This window comes from Trachypithecus francoisi, unplaced genomic scaffold (assembly GCF_009764315.1).
Source record: "Trachypithecus francoisi isolate TF-2019V2 unplaced genomic scaffold, Tfra_2.0 Lachesis_group16, whole genome shotgun sequence".
Classification (NCBI taxonomy): domain Eukaryota; kingdom Metazoa; phylum Chordata; class Mammalia; order Primates; family Cercopithecidae; genus Trachypithecus; species Trachypithecus francoisi.
The window spans coordinates 45651212-45672264 of NW_022681461.1; the positions used below are offsets into that span (position 1 = coordinate 45651212).

The 21053-nt window shown below is 36.6% G+C and overlaps 1 protein-coding gene across 4 annotated transcripts in view; it reads left to right on the forward strand.

Moving 5' to 3' along the window:
- Positions 1-21053, forward strand: part of CCDC171 (coiled-coil domain containing 171) — a 413214-nt gene that overhangs the window by 127558 nt on the left and 264603 nt on the right. For all 4 annotated transcript variants that reach the window (XR_004443489.1, XM_033237405.1, XM_033237406.1 and 1 more), the window contains exon 11: positions 7587-7689. Coding sequence is in view for 3 of the 4 variants with exons in the window: in XM_033237405.1 (XP_033093296.1) it covers positions 7587-7689 (103 nt within the window). In the remaining variant the exon portion in view is untranslated. The remainder of the gene's footprint in view (positions 1-7586; positions 7690-21053) is intronic.

Sequence of the window (21053 nt, forward strand, 5' to 3'; positions counted from 1 at the left end):
AGGAAACTTCCTCCTCATCCTCATGAAGAGCATCTATGGAAAACCTACATCTGACATCACAGTTAATGGTGAAAGACTGAATACTTTCACCATAAGATTAGGAATAAGACAAGGATGCACACTCTCACCATGTCTCTTCAACATTTTACTGGAGGTTCTAGCTAATGGTGTTAGGCAAGAAAAAAAAAATGAAAGGCATCAGTTTTGGAAAGGAAGAAGTAAATTGTCTATTTGCAGATGACATAATCCTGGAAATACTTAAAAATCCTAAGGAATCCACATACACACAGAAAATTATTAGAGCTAATAAATTAGTTTAGCAGAGTTGTAGGATACAATACAAGATCCATTTAGGAAAGCAGTTGTATTTCTGTAACTAGCAATGAGCAATCCAAAAATAAAATAAGGAAACAATTCTATTGACAATAAAATAATAAAGAATGTAATACTTAGGAATAATTTGACAAAAGAAGCATAAAAGTTGTCTGCTGAAAAACTGCAATTTATCACGGAAAGAAATTAAACAAGGTTGAAATGAAAAATTTCTCATGTTCATGTAATAGTTAATACTGTTCATGTAATAGTTAATACTGGTAAGATGTTAATACTCCCCAAATTGATCATTTAATGCAATCTCCATCAAAATATCAGTTGACTTTTTGGAAGAGAGCTATGCTTACCACTGTAACACCAATGAACTTTTAGTTGTCTTTTTGCAGAAATTAACAAGCAGATTCTAAAATACATATGGAAATATAAGGGGGCCCAGCACAGTGGCTCATGCCTGTAATCCCAGCACTTTGGGAGGCCGAGGCAGGTGGATCACTTGAGGTCTGGAGTTTGAGACCAGCCTGGCCAACATGGTGAAACCCTGTCTCTACTAAAAATACGAAAATTAGCCAGGTGCGATGGCACGTGTCTGTAGTTCCAGCTACGCAGGAGGTGGAGGCATGAGAATCACTTGAATCCAGGAGCTGGAGGTTGCAGTGAGTGAAGATCACACTACTGTACTCTAGCCTGGGTGACAGAGTGAGACTCAGTCTCAAAAGAAGTATAAGGGACTTTGAATAGCCAAAATAATCTTGAAAAAGAAGAATAAAGTTGGAGTAGTAACATGCTCCAATGTTAAAGCTAACCACAAAGCTACAGTAGTCAAGATAGTATGGTACTAGCATAATGATTTACATATATATTAATGGACCAGAATTGAGAATCTAGAAAAAAATCCCTCACGATTATGTTTAGTTGATTTTCAAAAAGGGTGTCAAGTCAATTCAGTGGAAGAAAGAATCGTATTTTTCAACACATGGTGCTGAGGGAACTGGATATCCACATTCAAACACCGAAGAATGAATTGACTTCAGCCTGGGCAACAGAGGGAAACTCCGTCTCAAAACAAGAAAAAAAAAAAAAATGAAAGGCATCAGTTTTGGAAAGGAAGAAGTAAATTGTCTATTTGCAGATGACATAATCCTGGAAATACTTAAAAATCCTAAGGAATCCACATACACACAGAAAATTATTAGAGCTAATAAATTAGTTTAGCAGAGTTGTAGGATACAATACAAGATCCATTTAGGAAAGCAGTTGTATTTCTGTAACTAGCAATGAGCAATCCAAAAATAAAATTAAGGAAACAATTCTATTGACAATAAAATAATAAAGAATGTAATACTTAGGAATAATTTGACAAAAGAAGCATAAAAGTTGTCTGCTGAAAAACTGCAATTTATCACGGAAAGAAATTAAACAAGGTTGAAATGAAAAATTTCTCATGTTCATGTAATAGTTAATACTGTTCATGTAATAGTTAATACTGGTAAGATGTTAATACTCCCCAAATTGATCATTTAATGCAATCTCCATCAAAATATCAGTTGACTTTTTGGAAGAGAGCTATGCTTACCACTGTAACACCAATGAACTTTTAGTTGTCTTTTTGCAGAAATTAACAAGCAGATTCTAAAATACATATGGAAATATAAGGGGGCCCAGCACAGTGGCTCATGCCTGTAATCCCAGCACTTTGGGAGGCCGAGGCAGGTGGATCACTTGAGGTCTGGAGTTTGAGACCAGCCTGGCCAACATGGTGAAACCCTGTCTCTACTAAAAATACGAAAATTAGCCAGGTGCGATGGCACGTGTCTGTAGTTCCAGCTACGCAGGAGGTGGAGGCATGAGAATCACTTGAATCCAGGAGCTGGAGGTTGCAGTGAGTGAAGATCACACTACTGTACTCTAGCCTGGGTGACAGAGTGAGACTCAGTCTCAAAAGAAGTATAAGGGACTTTGAATAGCCAAAATAATCTTGAAAAAGAAGAATAAAGTTGGAGTAGTAACATGCTCCAATGTTAAAGCTAACCACAAAGCTACAGTAGTCAAGATAGTATGGTACTAGCATAATGATTTACATATATATTAATGGACCAGAATTGAGAATCTAGAAAAAAATCCCTCACGATTATGTTTAGTTGATTTTCAAAAAGGGTGTCAAGTCAATTCAGTGGAAGAAAGAATCGTATTTTTCAACACATGGTGCTGAGGGAACTGGATATCCACATTCAAACACCGAAGAATGAATTGACTTCAGCCTGGGCAACAGAGGGAAACTCCGTCTCAAAACAAGAAAAACAAAAAAAATGAGAATGGTGATTCTTTAGGCCATGGCGGTAGTAGTGGGAGAATGGGGAGTGAGAGCCAGTGGGTGTGGCACATCTTTTCGTAGGGACAACATTATTCTAAATTTAGATTGTGGTTATGGTTGTACAACCCCGTGAAAATACTAAACACATTAAACACTTTAATTGGGTGAGTTGTATGTTATGTCAATTATGTCTCAGTCAAGTTTAAAAAATATATAAAGTTACCACAATTAAGAGTTTGTTACTGACAAAATAATGGAGAAAGCAATGAAACAGAGTAGAGAGTTCAAAAATGGCTATCAGTATGTATGAGAATTTGATATATGATAATATTGGTATGCCAAATCAATGTTTAGAGATAGATTATCTCACAAATAGTTTCTAGACAACTTGTTATATTATAATGATAAACAGTATGACTAAATCCCTGCCGCATTGCTTATACTAAACAAATTTTAGATTGATCAAAGAGCCATAAAAGAGGAAAATGAAAAAGCACTGGAAGAAAAATGGAATTGTTCTGTCATCTTGGAGTAAAAGGAAAATATGATATAAAACTCAGAAGTCCTAAAGCATGCTATTGATTTGCACACTTGATCACTTGAAAAATATGATTTGTAATATAAATATATGTAATATATATTATATAAAATACAATGTATAATATATAATATAAAAATATATAAAATATATATAATATAAATATATCACTTGAAAAATATAATTTTGTTTTAAGATGGCAAATAGAAATGAGAAAAAATGATTTGCAATATGTAACAAAAAGATTGCTTTTATAATTTACAGAGCACTTTTATAAATCACTAAGGAAGAAATGAATGATGTAATATAAAAATGGGCACATGATATGAACAGGCAATGCACAGAAAAAAATATAGATGGCTAGTGAACAAGAAAGAATGCTAATCTTAATTAAAATGAAGTAAATGTACATTAAATAAGTTGGTAATGCCTACTATTGGATAGATATTGGGAAACAGGTGCTCATACCATTCATGGTAGTATACATTGGTATAACTGATTAGAGAGTAATTTGTTAACAATTGTCTGAAAACAGTATGTTTGCCTTTGCCTCATCAAATATATTTCTAGGAATTTATAGAGTAGATATACTTAATGTGCATGCAAAATATAAAAAGAGCATATATAAGACTGTATATTGTAGTGTTGTCACTAATAGCAAAATAACTGCCAAAAACCTAAAAAATATTAGCAGTAGGGGAGACTGGTTAAGTTAATTTATGGTATATCTGACCAGTGGAGTACTATACAGCTAAAAAAGTTTGTGACGTGGAGAGATGTGAAACATACTGTGAGTGGAAAAGAAAGTAATATAATAGTGTGTATATTATGATCCCATTTGAATTAAAAAATTATATATAGCTATATCCTATAATTATAAAACACACTGTGAATAAAACTTGAGTTACCTTTTATTTTTCTCTATTTGATTTTTTTTTACTCTGAGCATAATATACTTAAATAATTTAATAGAATATTTAAATATTTAATAATTAAAAATACCTATAAGTATATGTTTTATATGTATATATAAACTTGGTGCTTTATAAATACTATTTTTTAAGGTAAACTTTGATTGCCATTAGCAAGAATATATTTTATTTAGACTTATTTATGTTGTATTTTATTTATTTTATTTTTGAGACAAGGTCTCGCTCTGTCGCCCAGGCTGGAGTGCAGTGGCGCAGTCATGCTTATTGCAGCTTTGACTTTTTGGGCTCAAGCAGTCTTCCCACCTCAACCTCCTGAGCAATTGGGGCCTACAGGCATGTGCCACCATGCCTGTCTGATTTTTTGTTTTTTTTGTAGAGATGGGATCTCACTATGTTGCCCAGGCTCACCTTGAACTCCTGGGCTTGATCCTCTTGCCTTGGCCTTCCAAAGTGCTGGGATTACAAGAGTGAGCTATTGCACCCAGCCTTATATTGACCTGTGAGTCTGTGCTTTGCTAATTTTCAGAAGTCTCCATCTGGACTTCTTGAGTGTTTTATATCACAATAACAGCCCACGTGTCTGTCTGCCATGGAAAAGTGAGTTTTTGACCAGGTGTGGTGGCTCACGCCTGTAATCTCAACACTTTAGGAGACCAAGGTGGGTGGATCACTTGAGGCCAGGAGTTTGAGACCAGCTTGGCCAATATGGTGAAACCCTGTCTCTTCTAAAAACACAAAAGTTAGCTGGGTGTGGTGGCGCACACCTGTAGTCTCAGGTGTTCAGGAGGCTGAGGCACAAGAATCACTTGAACCCAGGGGATGGAGGTTGCAGTGAGCCGAGGTTGTGCCACTGCACTATAACCTGCATGACAGAGCAAGACTATGTCTCTAAAAAAAAAAAAGTCATTTTTTGTTTGTTGGCTTATTTACTTTTTACTCTTTTTTAAAAATCTAACTTTTTGATGAATAGATAATAGGTGCATATGATACAGGATTTCAAAGATAGAAAAAGGTTCTACAGTGAAAAATGAAATCTTTCTCTTAACCACCCAGATTCTCTTCGCAGGGACAACCATAATGACTACTTTTAAAAATGATTCTGGGCCGGGCCTGGTGGCTCACCCCTGTAATCCCAGCACTTTTGGAGGCTGAGGCGGGTAGATCACTTGAGGTCACGAGTTCAAGACCAGCCTGGTCAACATGGTGAAACCCCTTCTCTACTAAAAATACAAAAATTAGTTGGGCATGGTAGTGGGCACCTGTACTCCCAGCTACTTGGGGGGCTGAGGCAGGAGAATCACTTGAACCCGGGAGGCGGAGGTTGCAGTGAGCTGAGATCGTGCCACTGCACTCCAGCCTGGGTGACAGGATGAGACTCCGTATCAAAAAAAAAAAAAAAAAAAAAAAAGATTCTATGTAGAGATTCTCTCTGCATTTACAAATAGGTACACACACACACTTCACACATATGGCAGCATATTAAGCATATTGTCAGCCTACTTCCCTTTTTATTTTTAGCTGAACAAGGTAACTTAGATATCTTTTCATTGATGAAGAGCGTCCTCCTATTTAAAGTCTGTATGGATGAATCCTAATTGAGTTTTCTGCTGATAACGTGCTATAATTAATTTGACTACTTAACACTTATTTTAGAAACTAGGTATTGCTTAGGGGAAACACTGGGGATACACTGGTGAGGACAAAAAAAAAAAAAGACATTTACTCCCTTCATGGAGCTTAAATTCTATGAGATGGACACATTAATAAAAGACCAACTCAAATAAAAGTGAATCATAATTGTGATAAGTGCTGAGGTGAATGTGATGGAGAGAGAATTGATATAGTCAGGTAGGTAAAGGACAGTTTTTCTGAGGAAGTGATAATTGAGCTGACATCTAAACAAACATCAATTAATTTTACATATTTTAAGGATGTAAGTTTGTCTTATAATATCTATCCTTCCATTTTTTTCTGTATCTCTAAACATACCTTTCACATCAACTTTTAAATGTGCTTAAGTTTCTCATATGTTAAATAAAGACAAAACTCATCTCTGACCCTTCCCTCGTTTCCAACTACTGCCCTTTATCTCACCTTCCTTCTTACCAAGAAAGAGTTGTCTAAACTTCCTGTTTCTATTTACTCATCTCTCAGTCAAGAAAAAAATTCAGGCTTACTCTTTTAATTTATTCCAGTCTGTGTTATAATTATTATAACACAGTGAAACATTTCACCAAGGTCGCCAATTACCTCCAACCCCAGGATCCAGTTTTTAGTCTCCATTTTGCTTGAATTGGCATGATTGACAACTTTCTTCTTGAACTTCTCGAAATGTTCCCACACCTTGGTTTTCATGACGTTATCCCCTTCTATTTTTTTCTTTTTTTAGTGTTGTTCGCTGACTTCTTTTCTATCTATTAAATTGCTGGAGTTCTGTAAGGCTTGTCCTAGGCTCTTTTCATTTCCCATCAAACACTTTAAGGCAAGTTTCAGGCAGTATCTATAGATGATTCCCAAACCTATACCTGACCCTACTTCTAATATTTACGCCAATTATATTCAGCCACCTCCCATACTTTTCTACTTTATTTGTCATTTGTTCATTCAAATATATTTATTTGGGACCTGTTACTTGACAGGCATTGTGCTGGTGCAGAGTGTCTTAGATATCGCTAGTGGAATATGGTTAAAACAGAATTCATGATTGATACCTCCTGCCAAAAAGAAGCAAGGAAGTAAACAAACAAAAATAGCCAAAACAAGACCCCCTCTACCATCATTATTCTGATTCAACTACTGAAATCCACCCAGTTCATCTAACTTAAAACCTTGGAATCAGTGTCAACTCTTCTTTTTCTCAGTACTTCCCTTATCATCATCCAATCCAATCCAGTTCAGTCCGGTCCAATCAGTGTGGTCTAACCCAATGCAATTTTACTAAAGTCTGGCCATTCTACCTTCTAAGTCTCTGTCCACTGCTTCCATTCCCTACCCCTTCTTTCCTTTCACTGTCAATACCCTAGACCAAGCTACTATCACTTGATTACTGCAGTAACTTCAAATTGGTCTTAACTGTCTTCGCTTTTGACTGCCATCTGGCAACTTGCCTTATGACTGTAGTCATGATTTTTTAAGTGTTCCATAATTCCTCTGTCTCAGTTTTCTTATCTCAAACATTGGGATAATAGCCTTTCCATGATAGGGTTATTGTGAGGATAAAATGAATCACTGTATATAAAACACTTAGAATAGTGCCAGCACTAACTCCTCAGTAAATTGTTAATAAGACCTTGTACAGTGTTACATTAAGCCAAGTAAAAGGATTAAGAGAGAAAGATGGTTTATTAATAATATATTTGAATGGAATCATTATCTTTTTTATACTTAATTGTGTTACATATGTTCACACTAAAAATCTGCCCCTCTTATAATACGTGACCTTATTATGTGTAATTTTTTTCTTAATTAAAAGGCTAAGAAGCACCAGGCCTTCCTAGTAGAGACATGTGAAAATAACGTGAAAGAATTGGAATCGATCTTGGACAGCTTTACTGTGTCGGGCCAGTGGACATCAGGTTAGTTGAAGGTATAAAATGACAGATGCATCTGTCAATGTTCCAAAGTCACTACATTTTGGGAATTCTGCAGATGCCTCTTATAGTCCCTCATCTCAACATGTTTTGATTTGATGACATGATAAGAGCAGTTCTCACAGCAGTCAGTTGGCCTAGCTGGCTGAGAAAGGGTGACGGAATGTGGACCTGCTGTTGTCCTCCCAGAACTTGATTTACAAGTGTTGGGGTCTGTGTGATTGGACAGACAAGGGCTCACTTGCTGTGTTCTGAATCCAACTGAGAAAAAAGTCCTTACAGTATACCTGCAAGGGGAACAGATGTTTCGATCAAACTGAGCCAAATTCTGAGGCAACCTTCAGCAACTTAAAGGTCATGCATTTAAAAGGTTATGTAGGACACAGGCTGTAGCATAGCGCATGTTCTATACTTTCCAAACCGGTTTTCTAAGCTGGTTTTCATTTCCTACTGCCATATATATATACTGTCCAGATAAGAATGCTTAGGTGAAATATTTTAGTTGTAGTTATTAGCCCACTTCACATGATAAAGAACTATAAAATTATATATTAATTAGGTAGACCTATTTTGAGAACTAGCAAAAGCAATGGTTGGCTAATGAATTCTGTTTATTATTTCCACTTTCTTAGTGTTTTGTGTTTATGTTATTATGTGTGCTATAGTAGCTTTGACATAAATACTTTTCTACCTCAGTTTTCTTTTGCCCTACTGTCAGCCTTGAATTATTTGGTGGTCTTCTAACACAATTCTGTTCTTCAAAAGGCACATAAAATTAAATTTCTCACTCTTAAAAATTGAGCTGCAGGACTGTTTTTTTAAAAAACATTTTTTAAAAGGAATCTAACAGCAATTTGGCAAATAAGTTCTTTAGATAACTCTTCAGTTCAGGAAGTTTTTGTCCTTGAAAACTTGGAAGGACCTCATCAAGGCTCGTATTTTACCTCCTGGATCTGTAGATTTCTCAGTTGGTAAGCTATTAGAAATGTAGTGTGCTTTGCTATTGTCTGTGTTTTAAGTCTCTATGTTTTTAGCTTTTATGAAATTAATGTGTAACTATCTTTGTTTTTATGTAAACTTTTCCCAAAAGCATTACTGTATCATAATTTGTTATCATGGACAAATCAAAGGATATAAAAGTGTCATAAAAGTAGGTATAGGTATCCAGTTTCAATTATATTTATTACAGCTTTGGAGGAGAAAATTTTCCTTTGCACTGGTACTTTTTTATTATTGAGATGTATCAATGGTGTTTAATGGTGTTAGGATCTTTAAAAATTGTTAAATATTGTCACAGTATATCATATGCCTCAATATTATTTTAAATATTTCTTCAGAGTTGAATTAGAAAAGCTAAGAATAATGTGGTCATGCCTCGTTTGAGTTTTAAAGTAAAATAGTTGGTAACAAAGCAACTCATAAGTTATTACTAAGCGTACAGAGTTTTCTATTAAAATTTTTATTTTTATTCTTTTATTAACCATCCTTTTTTTATCTTCCTAATTTTCTGTATAGATGCATACTTTGTGTATTACAGGGATTGTGTTCCTGGGAAAGACCGTGCACGTGAATTAGTGATTTTTGGATTGTTACAGAGTGGTAACATGTTTCCATTTTGTGCTGGTTTTTCTCTCTTTTGCACCCTTCTTCCCTCACTGATCCATTCTCCTCTGTTCTCCGTTTTGCTGTGTGCCTTGGGAGGCTGACTTCTGTGGATCTGTGCTCCTTTGCCTTCTGGCTTCTGGTTGGGTTTCGACAATAGGTGCACCCACAGGAGATTAAGGGAATGAGAGAAGAAAGCAGTCAAGATATTTATTTCCTCTGCTTTCCTCTGCTCCACTGCATTTTTGGCAGTGGTTTCATTTTTCAGCAGCCACAGTGCCTGTTGGGTGGGCCCTCTCTCATGGCTGTGGCTCTTGGTGGACTATGGTGACATTCTCTCCACTTGACCTTTTAGCTAAGACATAATATTCTTTTTCTACTCTTGCTTGCTCTTGGTGCCTTATCATACCCTTTGGGATCTGTTAACCTGTACACATTTCTGTAGTCTCTTCATTAAATTATCTTGCTGATGACCCCTTCTGAGTGTTTAGTTTATATCCAGATTGATTTACATAACTGCTTGGGACCTGGTTTCGTTCTTCCTATTGGCTTTTATAAAAACAGCTCTGTGCCTTTATACTGGACTCTGTTTCTACTCAGATTGGGTTTTTGTTACATAAGCAAGAAAGTGAGTCACGAATTTTTTGGCTTCTCAGTATGTTTAAATGTTATGTTTATACTATAGTGTAGTTCATTAAGTTGTGGGAGCATTATGTCAAAAAATGCACATACGTTAATTTGCTTTATTGCCAAAAAATGCTAAGGATCATCTGAGCCTTCTGTGAGTCATAACCTTTTTGCTAGTGGAGAGTCTTGCCTTGATGTTGATGGCTGCTGACTGATCAGGGTGGTGGTGGCTGAAGGTTGGGTTAGCCATGGCAATTTCTTTTTTGTTACCTAAAAAATGGATACATAATGATTTTACATACTTATATACACATTTATGAGGCATATGATATTTTGATACATGCATAAAATATGTGTAATCATCAAATCAGGGTATTTAAGATACTGGTCACCTTGAATATTTAGCATTTCTTTCTATTGGGAACATTTCAAATCTTCTGGCTATTTTGAAATATAAAATATATTGTTATTAACTGTAGTCACCCTACTGTGCTATTGAACTCTAGAACTTATATCTTCTATCTAGCTATATGTTTATACCCATTAATCTACCTCTCTTCAATACCACCTTCCACACTACCACTAGTAACCACCATTCTACTCTACCCCTGTGAGATCTGCTTTTTTAGCTCTCACATGTGAGTGAGAACATAGGATATTTGTCTTTCAGTGCCTGGCTTATTTAACTTAACATAATGACCTCCAGTTTTATTTACGTTGCTACAAATGACAGGATTTCATTCTTTTTATGGCTGGATAGTATTCCATTATGTGTCTGTATGTGGGTGTATATGTATATATATACACAGACATCACATACTCTTTATTTTTTTAGAGACAGTGTCTTGCTGTGTTGTTCAGGATAGCCTAGAACTCCTGGGCTCAAACAATCCTCCTGCCTCAGCCTCCTAAATAGCTAGGACTTTAGGTATGGTAGCATCTGGCTTATACCATATTTTCTTTATCCATTTATCCATTATTGGACACTTAGGTTGATTCTTTATCTTGGTTATTGTGAATAGTACTCTAATACATATGACAGTGCAGGTATCCCTTTGATATACTGATTTTCTTTCCTTTGAATAAGTATCAGTGGTGGGATTGCTGGATCATATGGTAGCTTTGTTTTCAGATTTTTTTTTTAAGGTGATAGACTCTTGGGATGTTGCCCAGGCTAGTCTTGAATTCTTGGTTTCAAGCAGTCCTCCCACTTCATCCTCTTGAGTAGCTGGGACTACATACAGGTGCATGCCACTGTGCCTGGCTTATTTTTAGTTTTTTTGAGAAATCGCCATACTGTTTTTCATAATAGCTATACTAATTTACATTCCCACCAACAGTATATGAGTTCTCTTTTATCCACATCCTCCCCATCATTTGTTATTTTTTTTTTTTTTGTCTTTTTGCTACTAGCCATTCTAACTGTGGTGAGATGATATCTCATTGTCCCTTTGATTTGCATTTCCCTGATTTGTGATGTTGAGCATTTTAAAATATACTTGTTTGCCATTTGTATGTCTTTTTTTGAGAAATGTCTACTTATGTCCTTTGCCTACTTTTTATTGGGATCATTTGGGTTTTTTTTTTTTGCTGTTGAATTGTTTGAGTTCCTTGTGTATTCTGGATATTAGTCCCTTGTTTGATGAATAGTTTGTAAATATTTTCTCCCATTCTACAGGTTGTCTCTTCACTCTGTTGATTGTTTCCTTTGCTGGGCAGAAGCTATATAGTTTAATGCATAGTCCCATTGACTATGCCTTAGACTTGAAAGTAAATATAATACTTGTTTAATAAGTAGATAACCAAGTGTGGTGATGGATATGTTAATTAACTTGGTTGTGGTAGTCATTTCATAGTGTATATGGATATCAAATAATCAAGTTTTGCACCTTGAATGTATATAATCTTTTTTGACAGTTACACTTCCGTAAAGCTGGACGGAAACAACAACATAAAACCTAAGTTAGAGTGTGTCATTTCTTTGCTCTAAACCTTGTAGGGTCCTGTGCTTTACTTAGAAGCCAAAGTGGTATCAATGGCTTGCTTGTTTTTCGTTGCTTCTTTGGCCTCACCTCTCACTACTCTCCCCTGCTTCCCTGTGTTTGAGCCTCTCTAGCCTCTTGCCATTTCTTGAATACGCCAAGCGTGCTCTTGCCTTAGATGCCTTTGTACTGACTATTCCTTCTACCCAGAAAGCTTTTTACCTAGTGTATCTACATAGCTCTCTTTCTTGTCTTCCTTAGGCCTGTGCTCAGATCTCACCTTCTCCATGAAGCTTGCTTATTGCCCATTCCTGTGTTATTTGGGCCTACTATGTCTCTCCCTTGCATGCTCCACTTTTTTCCCCCGTAGCACCTATTGCAGTCAAACATTTCTCTCACAGTATATGCAACATTTATTATTATATTTCAGTTCCATGAGGATGAGAATCTTTGTCTCCTTTAATCATTAGTGTATTTTAAGCAGCTAGAATAGTACTTGGCACAAAACAGTCACTCAAAAAATATTTGTTGAATATGAATAAAAATATAAATGAATTAATATCAGGTTGAAGGTCTATTTTACCTTTTAAGTTTTGAAGTTATAAAGGTGATCATGGAATCTCTTTCTAAATTATAGCAGCTCTTTGGGTAGCATCCATAAGGAGTCACCAGGAAGATTGACCTCGAGTGGAACAGATGTATAATCTTTCATGGATCATAGAAATGTCATCTTGATTGCCTCTATCATTAGGGACATTTATTTCCTATTTCTGCTTTCTACTATCAACTAAAATTGAAGCACTACAGTTGCTCCTATTTTATGTCTTTTCAGGTGGAAATTCTTATAGTAGGATGTGTGTGGGGGAAATCCTTTCCTACTTTGAACCCATATAGTCTTTTCTTTTCTTTCCTCTCCTCTCCTCTCCTCTCCTCTCCTCTCCTTTCGTCTTTGTCTTTCTGTCTCTTCTCTTCTCTTCTCTTCTTTTTTCTTTTCTTTTTTCTTGGCAGGATCTCACTCTGTTGGTTGGGCTGGAGTGTAGTGGTGCAGTCATGGTTCACTGCAGTCTCAACCTTCTGGGCTTAAGTGATCCTCCCCACCTCAGCTCCCAAGTAGTTGGGACTACAGCACATGCTATCATGCTTGGCTAAATTTTGTATTTTTTTTAGAGATGGGGTTTCACCATGTTGCCCAGGCTGGTCTCAAACTCCTGAGTTTAAGCAATCCTCCCACCCCAGCCTCCTAAAATACTGTGATTATAGGTGTAAGCCACTGTGCCCAGCCCCATGTAGTATTTTTGCTGTGAGTATTTCTTCTAATAGTTTCACCTATGCCTGAGGGTGTCAGCAAATGTCAAGAATGTGACTTTTTTTTTTAGGAAAATGTGACTTTTTTTTCTTAGGATTCATGAAAGAAAGTCTTCCTTGTGGCTCAGTCTTGAATTTTTTTTAGGGTGGTTGACTTTCACATTCACTGAGACTCCAACCTTCTTTAGCTTTCCTTGAGGAAATCCTTTGTAATACTGTAGAGGTGTTCTTTTCCTTTTTACCTGGAGAGGCTGAAGGATCCCAGAAAATAAAAGCAGTCTCATTTGATTCCTTTGGGCATGTATATGTCACCCGGGAACTGGGCAGTCTCAGGGAGTGCTCTTAGGAAAATCAAGACAACAAATTGGATTTTTCCTGTCACCTCTCCTCCTTTATTTCTTTCATAAAGGAATATTGCCTACACCTAGTATCCTCCTGAGAATTTTTAATTCTTCTTATGAACCTTTTAGCTGTTATCTTTTTTAATTAGAGTCTCATGGGTGGTTGAGAAGCTGAGGATGGCTATAGGAGCAGCACACAGTTTCCTCTGTTGTCGTTTGCAGATTTCTTCTCTCTTGCTTCCCTTATCTCCTAATTCACTGAGGTTTACAAACCAAACTTGCCCCACTTCATTATACTCATAGTTTCAGTTTATGAAATCCAAGGGAGTAGCTTTACTGAGTACTCTAACATTTTGTAATGAGATGATTAATAGATGCCAGTGTATATTTTTTGACTTTTCTTAATGCAAAGAATGCTTGTAAATGTCAGAATATTTTGTTTCAGGCATAGCTACTTTGGTTACAATTTGATAACAATAGAAACTCATTTCTATTTTGCTTCATCTATTCAGATATGTTAAAGATAGTTGATAGTTGGAATAAAGTGAGACTATGCCATTTAACTTTGTGCTAATTGCTACTCATTTCCAGCCATCTTTGTAGTCTTCTTGTTCTCTTCTCTTTGGATTTTCTGCCTTCTTATTATTTATCTACTTTCTCCCTTCCTTACTTTACAGTTGTATCTCAACTTCATAGGTTTTCCTAGAAATGGGGTGTTATCATTCATCCCAAAGTTTAAAAACATACTATTATTCTCCCTCTCTTTCCTACTTTTTCTGGATACGTGAATTTTAAATGACTGAACTGAAACAGTTCATTGTGTTTCATCTTGTTTTTATAGTTATCCTTATTTCTCTTTAAGTTTTAAATTTTTGTAGAGAGTATAGTATTGTATAAAGAAAACATTCAGATAATTAAAAAATACTGATTATTAATATTATTATTATTTTGAGATGGAGCCTTGCTCTGTCACCCAGGCTGAAGTACAGTGGCATGATCCTGGCTCACTGCAACCTCCACCTCCTGGGTTTAAGCAATTCTGCAGCCTCAACCTCCCAAGTAGCTGGGATTACAGGCATCCAGCACTACACCTGGCTAATTTTTATAATTTTAGTAGAGATGGGGTTTCACCATGTTGGCCAGGCTGGTCTTGAACTCCTGACCCCAGGTGATCTCCCCGTCTTGGCCTCCCAAAGTGTTGGGATTACAGGCATGAGCCACTGCACCCCCAAAATACTGATTATTAAGCATTGCTTCTTGCCTACATTGTTATTTATGATTTGTAAAACAATCAAGTTTAAAGTGTCAGCAGCCTGGTAGCCTCCTATAAAACAGCTCCACACTTTCATACTAATGAATGCACAGGAATGTTGAAAACACACAGTAATACTGGAAATCAAATAAATATTCACCCTCCCTTGGGGAGAGTATATATATAATACATAGTCAGTAGAACTGGAATGAAAGTACAATCAACTTCCCTTTGACTTATCCTATGACAGTAGACAGACATTTTGTTCTCCTGCCACGGTATCCTCCCACTTTTGAAAATGGAGGGTCTGTACCAGCTATAAAATTGGGAAGCTATCTTACTGCTGTGTAGGTGCTGCTTTCTGAGGCAGTAAGAGTATTTTACCTTTCTTTCAACTCCTATACCATCTCCTTGTGACTTGCAACTCTCAGAATACAGCCAGCCAGGAATGACCCAGGGATTGGAGGTAAAGTTCTGAAAAGTCTCCTTTGTATTGTCTCTAGGAATCAAGACCAAAAAAATTGGTAGCAGTTCATACTAGAGATAAAATTTTCCCTATAGTCTATCTAACTGTATGTGCCAGAAGTCCAGGGAGTAGATTGGGAGATGATACCACCTAAATTCAGGGATTGCTACTTGCCGAAAAATATAATAGGAACTGTGTACATTCATGTAGCTTCAGATATTGATCTTAGGGGGGGTTTTATCACCATGTAATTGATTCAGAGTAGCGCTTTGGAGAGTTATTACATACAGTCTTTTTTCAAACTTTCCAAATATGGTTAGGTTTTACTCTTTTTTTCATTTAAAAATTAAGGAAAACTAAATAGAATTTTTGAAAAACTAAGCACCACAAAACAAGGAGAAAGGAACAGTACCTGCTACATTTAGAACAGAGTGGTGAAATGATTCACCGTGGAAATTGGAATAAAATTTGGAAGCTATTTGGCATCCACAGTAGGCTACGAAAAGAAATGACCTTTTTCAAATGGGATTAATAAGGAAAGAATAGGCTGAAATAGAAAAAGATTAATTCTCCTCCTACTCCGAAAAAACCCAAATAAGATTAACAGGTAAAAGAATGACAGAAGGAAGGAGTCTAAGGAAACTAAAAATAGGATAGTAAATTTAAAAATTGTGAGTAGCTATGACAGAATTGACATTAGAAAATCTACAATCTACAATTAACATTTTAGATTGGTGATTTGGAGGACAAAATGTAGAAAAAAGAACACAGAGATAAAATGCAGAGGAAAAAAAACAGAGTTAAAACAGATAAGGAAAGAAAAACAAAGGGAAAAGATGATAATATGCAGTACCAATGAAAAGATTGTACGTCTTTCTAAGGCGAAAACTAGAGTAAATGAAACAAATGTAATAATTGAAGACATAATTCAAAAACACTTGTTTGAGATAAAAAAGATTGTAGCATGCCAGATGAGATCACTGCTTTACAGGGAAACATCATCAAATAACACCTGCATTTAAACATATTTTTGAAATTTTTAAAATTATAAGAATAAAGGAAAAACACGTGTTACTTATAAGAGCAGAAATATGTAAAATGAACATGTTTTTTTCCTCCCAAGAGAAACCTCAATCAAGTTTGCTTTAAAAAAGATAAGATCCTCCTATGATCTCTTTTCCTTCAAATTCATCCAGTAATTAATTGCATATCTTTTTTTAAGAAAAATTTCAGATATGTACAAAAGGAGGCAGAATAGTATAACAAAATCTCTTGCCCCCGCCACTCAGATCAACATTTATCAACTTAAGAACCAGTCTTGTTTCACATACTTCCCCTTTGCTGTATTATATTGAAAGCATATCCCAGATATTTCTGTATTATATATCTGTATAATACAGATATCTGCTGTATTATATTGAAAACATATCCCAGATATGTTTAATTTTATTCATAAATATTTAAGTTTGACTCTCTAAAAAATGAAGTCTTTTTAAAAATATAAATACAAGATCATTATCATATATAAAAAGTTAAAAATTTCTTAGTATCATAAAATTCAAATTTTCTTGTATATCTCATATAATATCAGTTTGTTTAAATTAGTATGCAGAGAAGGTCTAGATATTACGATTGGCTGACTTTAAAAAATCTGTAGGTTCCTCTCCTCTTCTGTCTGTCTCTCTCTCTTTCTTTTTTGAGATGGAGTCTCACTCTGTCGCCCAGGCAGGAGTAGTGCCATCTCGGCTCACTGCAAGCTCTGCCTCCCAGGTTCATGCCACTCTGCTGCCTCAGCCTCCCAAGTAGCTGGGACTAAAGGTGCCGGCCACCAGGCCTGGCTAATTTTTTTTGTATTTTTAGTAGATGGGGTTTCACCGTGTTAGCCAGGATGTCTCCATCTCTTGACCTCGTGATCCACCTGCCTTGGCCTCCCAAAGTGGTGGGATTACAGGCGTGAGCCACCGTGCCTGGCCCTCTTTCTTTTTTTTGAGATGGAGTCTCACTCTGTTGTCCAGGCTGGAGTACGGTGGTGCAATCTCAGCTCACTGCAACCTTCGCCTCCCAGGTTCAAGCGATTCTCCTGCCTCAGCCTCCCAAGTACCTGAGACTACAGGTGTGCACCAAGACGTACAGCTAATTTTTGTATTATTTAGTAGAGATGGGGTTTTGCCATGTTGACCAGGCTGGTCTTGAACTCCTGACCTCAGGCGATCCACCTGCCTCGGCCTCCCAAAGTGCCGAAATTACAGGCGTGAGCCACCATACCTGGCCTTCTGTCTCCTTTTGTTTATCGTTTTTGTTTGAAATTTATTTGTTAAAAAACTGTTTCATTTGTTCTAGGAGTTTCACAGCCTGCATTTTTCGGATTGCATCCCACTGTATAGTTTAACATGTTTTTTTGTTCTGTAGATTTCCTCTAAATTGGTAGTGGAATCTGCAGTAATGGAAATGCTCTATATCTGTTGTTCTAATATAGTAGACTCTAGCCACGTGGCTCTTAAGTGCTTGAAATATGACTATCATGACTAAGGAATTGAAAATTTAATTTTAAATAATTTAAATATGAATATGAATAATCACTGTTAAATAAATTTTACTGTCCACAGATTGGACAGTATAGAATTGAAGACTTGATTAAGGCTTGACCTCTGATTTTCTTTAAAATTGAATGTTTTTAAAAATTCACTTTGAATTCTTCATCTTGTACACTTCTTTTCTGAGTTCTATAAGTCTTTGATCTATATCAGTTTGAATTTTCAATTTTTATTTCTCAGTTCATATCCTGTTTAACACTATCATATTTGTTATGATAGGTTTAATTACATTTTGCCTTTACTAGGCTTGTTCTTATTATTTCTCTTTAGGAGAAATTGTAGACAGTTTTTTCCATTTTAATCATAGAATATTAAGAATTATAAATATAGGAAGTAACTGTGAAGATCAAGTGTGTATTATAAGATAGAAACATGTAAAGCTAGAGTTTGATTGGGTAGTCAGAACCACTATAGTATTTTTGAATAAGGAACTTATTAAGAATTTGACCTTATGCAATTGTGGGAGGAGCGGGGAAAGTAAGGTCAGATAAACCCATTGTAAGTCGAGGAACATATTGAATGTGTATTGCATTTGCACTGTTGTAAAGCTGAGAAATCTTAAGTTGAATCATTGTAAGTTGAGGCTGTCTGTACTCTGTACTGAGTCCTTCTTTTTCTGTCTGGTCACATGTAACTGGTATTTTTAATTTCCTTTACTACCTATACCCTATTGCTTTGCTGTCAGCAAGCATCTCAGCTGGATATGGTTCCATCCCTGGTGAGGTGGTCCACACCTGTATTCCAGGAGGGTCTGTTATCCAGGAGAGCTATGGTATGGTTCTAGTCTGAGTTTGAAGTCCTGAGAACTAGGAGAGCTGATGATGTAAGCTCTGGTAGGAGTCTGAGCCTGAAAGCAAGAGAAGATTGATGTTGCAGCTCAAAGACAGCAAGGCAGAGAGTAAGCATTCTTTCTTATTCAGGTTTTTATTCTCTTCAGACCTTCAACAGATTGGATGAAGCCCACTCAAGTTAGGGAGGGCAATCTGCCAATTCAGATATTAATCTCCCTCACAGACATACCCAGAAAGAGTGTTTAACCACATATTAGGGTACCCAGTGACCTAGTCAGGTTGATAAAAAATTCACCATCACATCCCCCTTTCTCCTTCCTCCTTGTCCCTGGTAACCTCCATTCTACTTTCTTTTCTATGAATTTGACCACTTTAGATACCTTATATTAAGTGGAATCATACAGTGTTTGTGTTTTTGTGATGAGAAACATAGTAAGACCAGTGAATCCTATGGAAACAATCTTATTTCCATACTTCATTTGTTGTAAAATGCATTCTCTGATCAGAAGCAATGCCATTTGGAATACATGATGGTGAATTAAAGTATTTTGTATATACATGGATGGGGGTTTGGTCAGAAACGTATGGTTAGGGAAGGAAAATCTGTATTCAGAGTAAGTGTCTATCTTAGTAAGAATAAAGCATTGCACATTCCATGATGAAAGTTACTCAGTGTGATCAACCTGCCACCAAGTTGCTATCTGATCCCCCCAGAGAATGGTGTCATATCATGGGCTCAGTGTTTGTTTTTGCTGTTGGTGAATTTGGCACTCAATAGGAGTTGTAACCCAATCAGCCTTGGTGAATGGAAGTTCATATTGCTGAGCCTGTATATTAACCTCTATCCTTGCTGCTATGACTCTTTGTTCAATTTTGAGGAGACAAAGATGGCTAGGAAGAAACATTGGTTGATATCCATAAAATACTCCATCTTGCCCTCCTGATTATTAAGATCCTTGTCTACTGAAGTTTATCTGGGCACAGTGCCCATTTGAAGAAGTCTGTCCACATATTCTTCCCCAGACAACCTTGTTACCAGTTTTCCATTCACATTCTTTCCAAGTCCCTAACCATTCAGCTAAACAGTTAGACACCACACATGAATTGGTGTATATTTGTATCTTTGGTCATCTCTCATTCTAGGAAGAATGATAGTCACATCCACTACTCGAAGTTCTGCTCACTGGGAGGAATCTTTTTACCACTGTTCTCTGGAGCCACCCTTGAATGGGGCTGTAGTGCTGCTTGCAGCTGCCTGTTTTTGAATCATGTCAGCATATCATATAGAACCGTCCATAAACCAAGCCCATTTTTTTTTTTCTATTTGTCAGCTGGTCATAGAGAACACTCCATGCATCCACGGTGTGGGTTAAGAGAGAGGAAGCAATGTAACAGGAATAGGGCCCATGGGAATCTGGGCTACTTGCTCATACAACTTACTTGTGCCTTCAGGACTTATATACCACTTTCATTTGATGATAGAGTGCTATTGTCTGTGCCAACATTTATGGATTGGTAGACCACACAGTAACCATTTTATGATGGGCAACCTCTAGTCACGTGGTGAATTGTTGGCCATGTATTCAGTATCTGCTGAGGACCAGTAGCAAGTCCAAAGCTCATTTTCAAAAGAATAGTTATCTGTAGTGGATGGCTTGCTTTGCTTCTAACTCCTAAAAGTTTACACTATGATCCACTTATAAGGACCTGTGAAATGCTGTATACATCTTGAATTTGAGTAGTTGCTACTTTCTGTTCATCAGGTCCATTTAGAACGGTGCCATCAATTTAGTAGAAAATGAAATAGAGCATGTGAGATCTTCGGTAATGGAGAGTTGATCAAGATTTCTACATACTAGATTGTGATAGAGAGCCAGAGTTGATATAGCTCTGTGGTAGGGCGGCAACAAAGGTACATTGCTGGTCCTGCTAGATGAAAAAAACTGGTCTTGGTGGTCTTTACTAAAGGGGTAGAATGAATATCTTCATTCCAATTGCCAGAAAATGTGTTGATTTGTTTCACAATGAAACTACATATTTAATTGCAGCAGCTATTGGAGTCATACTGATTAATTCACTGTCATTCTGTAAGATCTATCTGTATTCTGTAGCAGCCCAGTTAGGTGAGTTGAATGCTGATGTGGTAGGAATCACCATGCCTTCATCTTTCAGTCCTTTAAAAGGCACTAATCTCTACAGTCTTGCCAGGACTGTGGCATTACTTTCAATTTGTATTTTGGTAGGTAAAAGTACCAGTGATTTCCTCTTGGCTTTTCCACTTGGTTTTCCTCTGTAATATCCCTCTATAGTTCAGGTAACCACTGTGGACATTGTGCCAGTTGCTGCATTTGTCCTTTCTAACTATGTGTTCCAAACTGGGAAAATAACT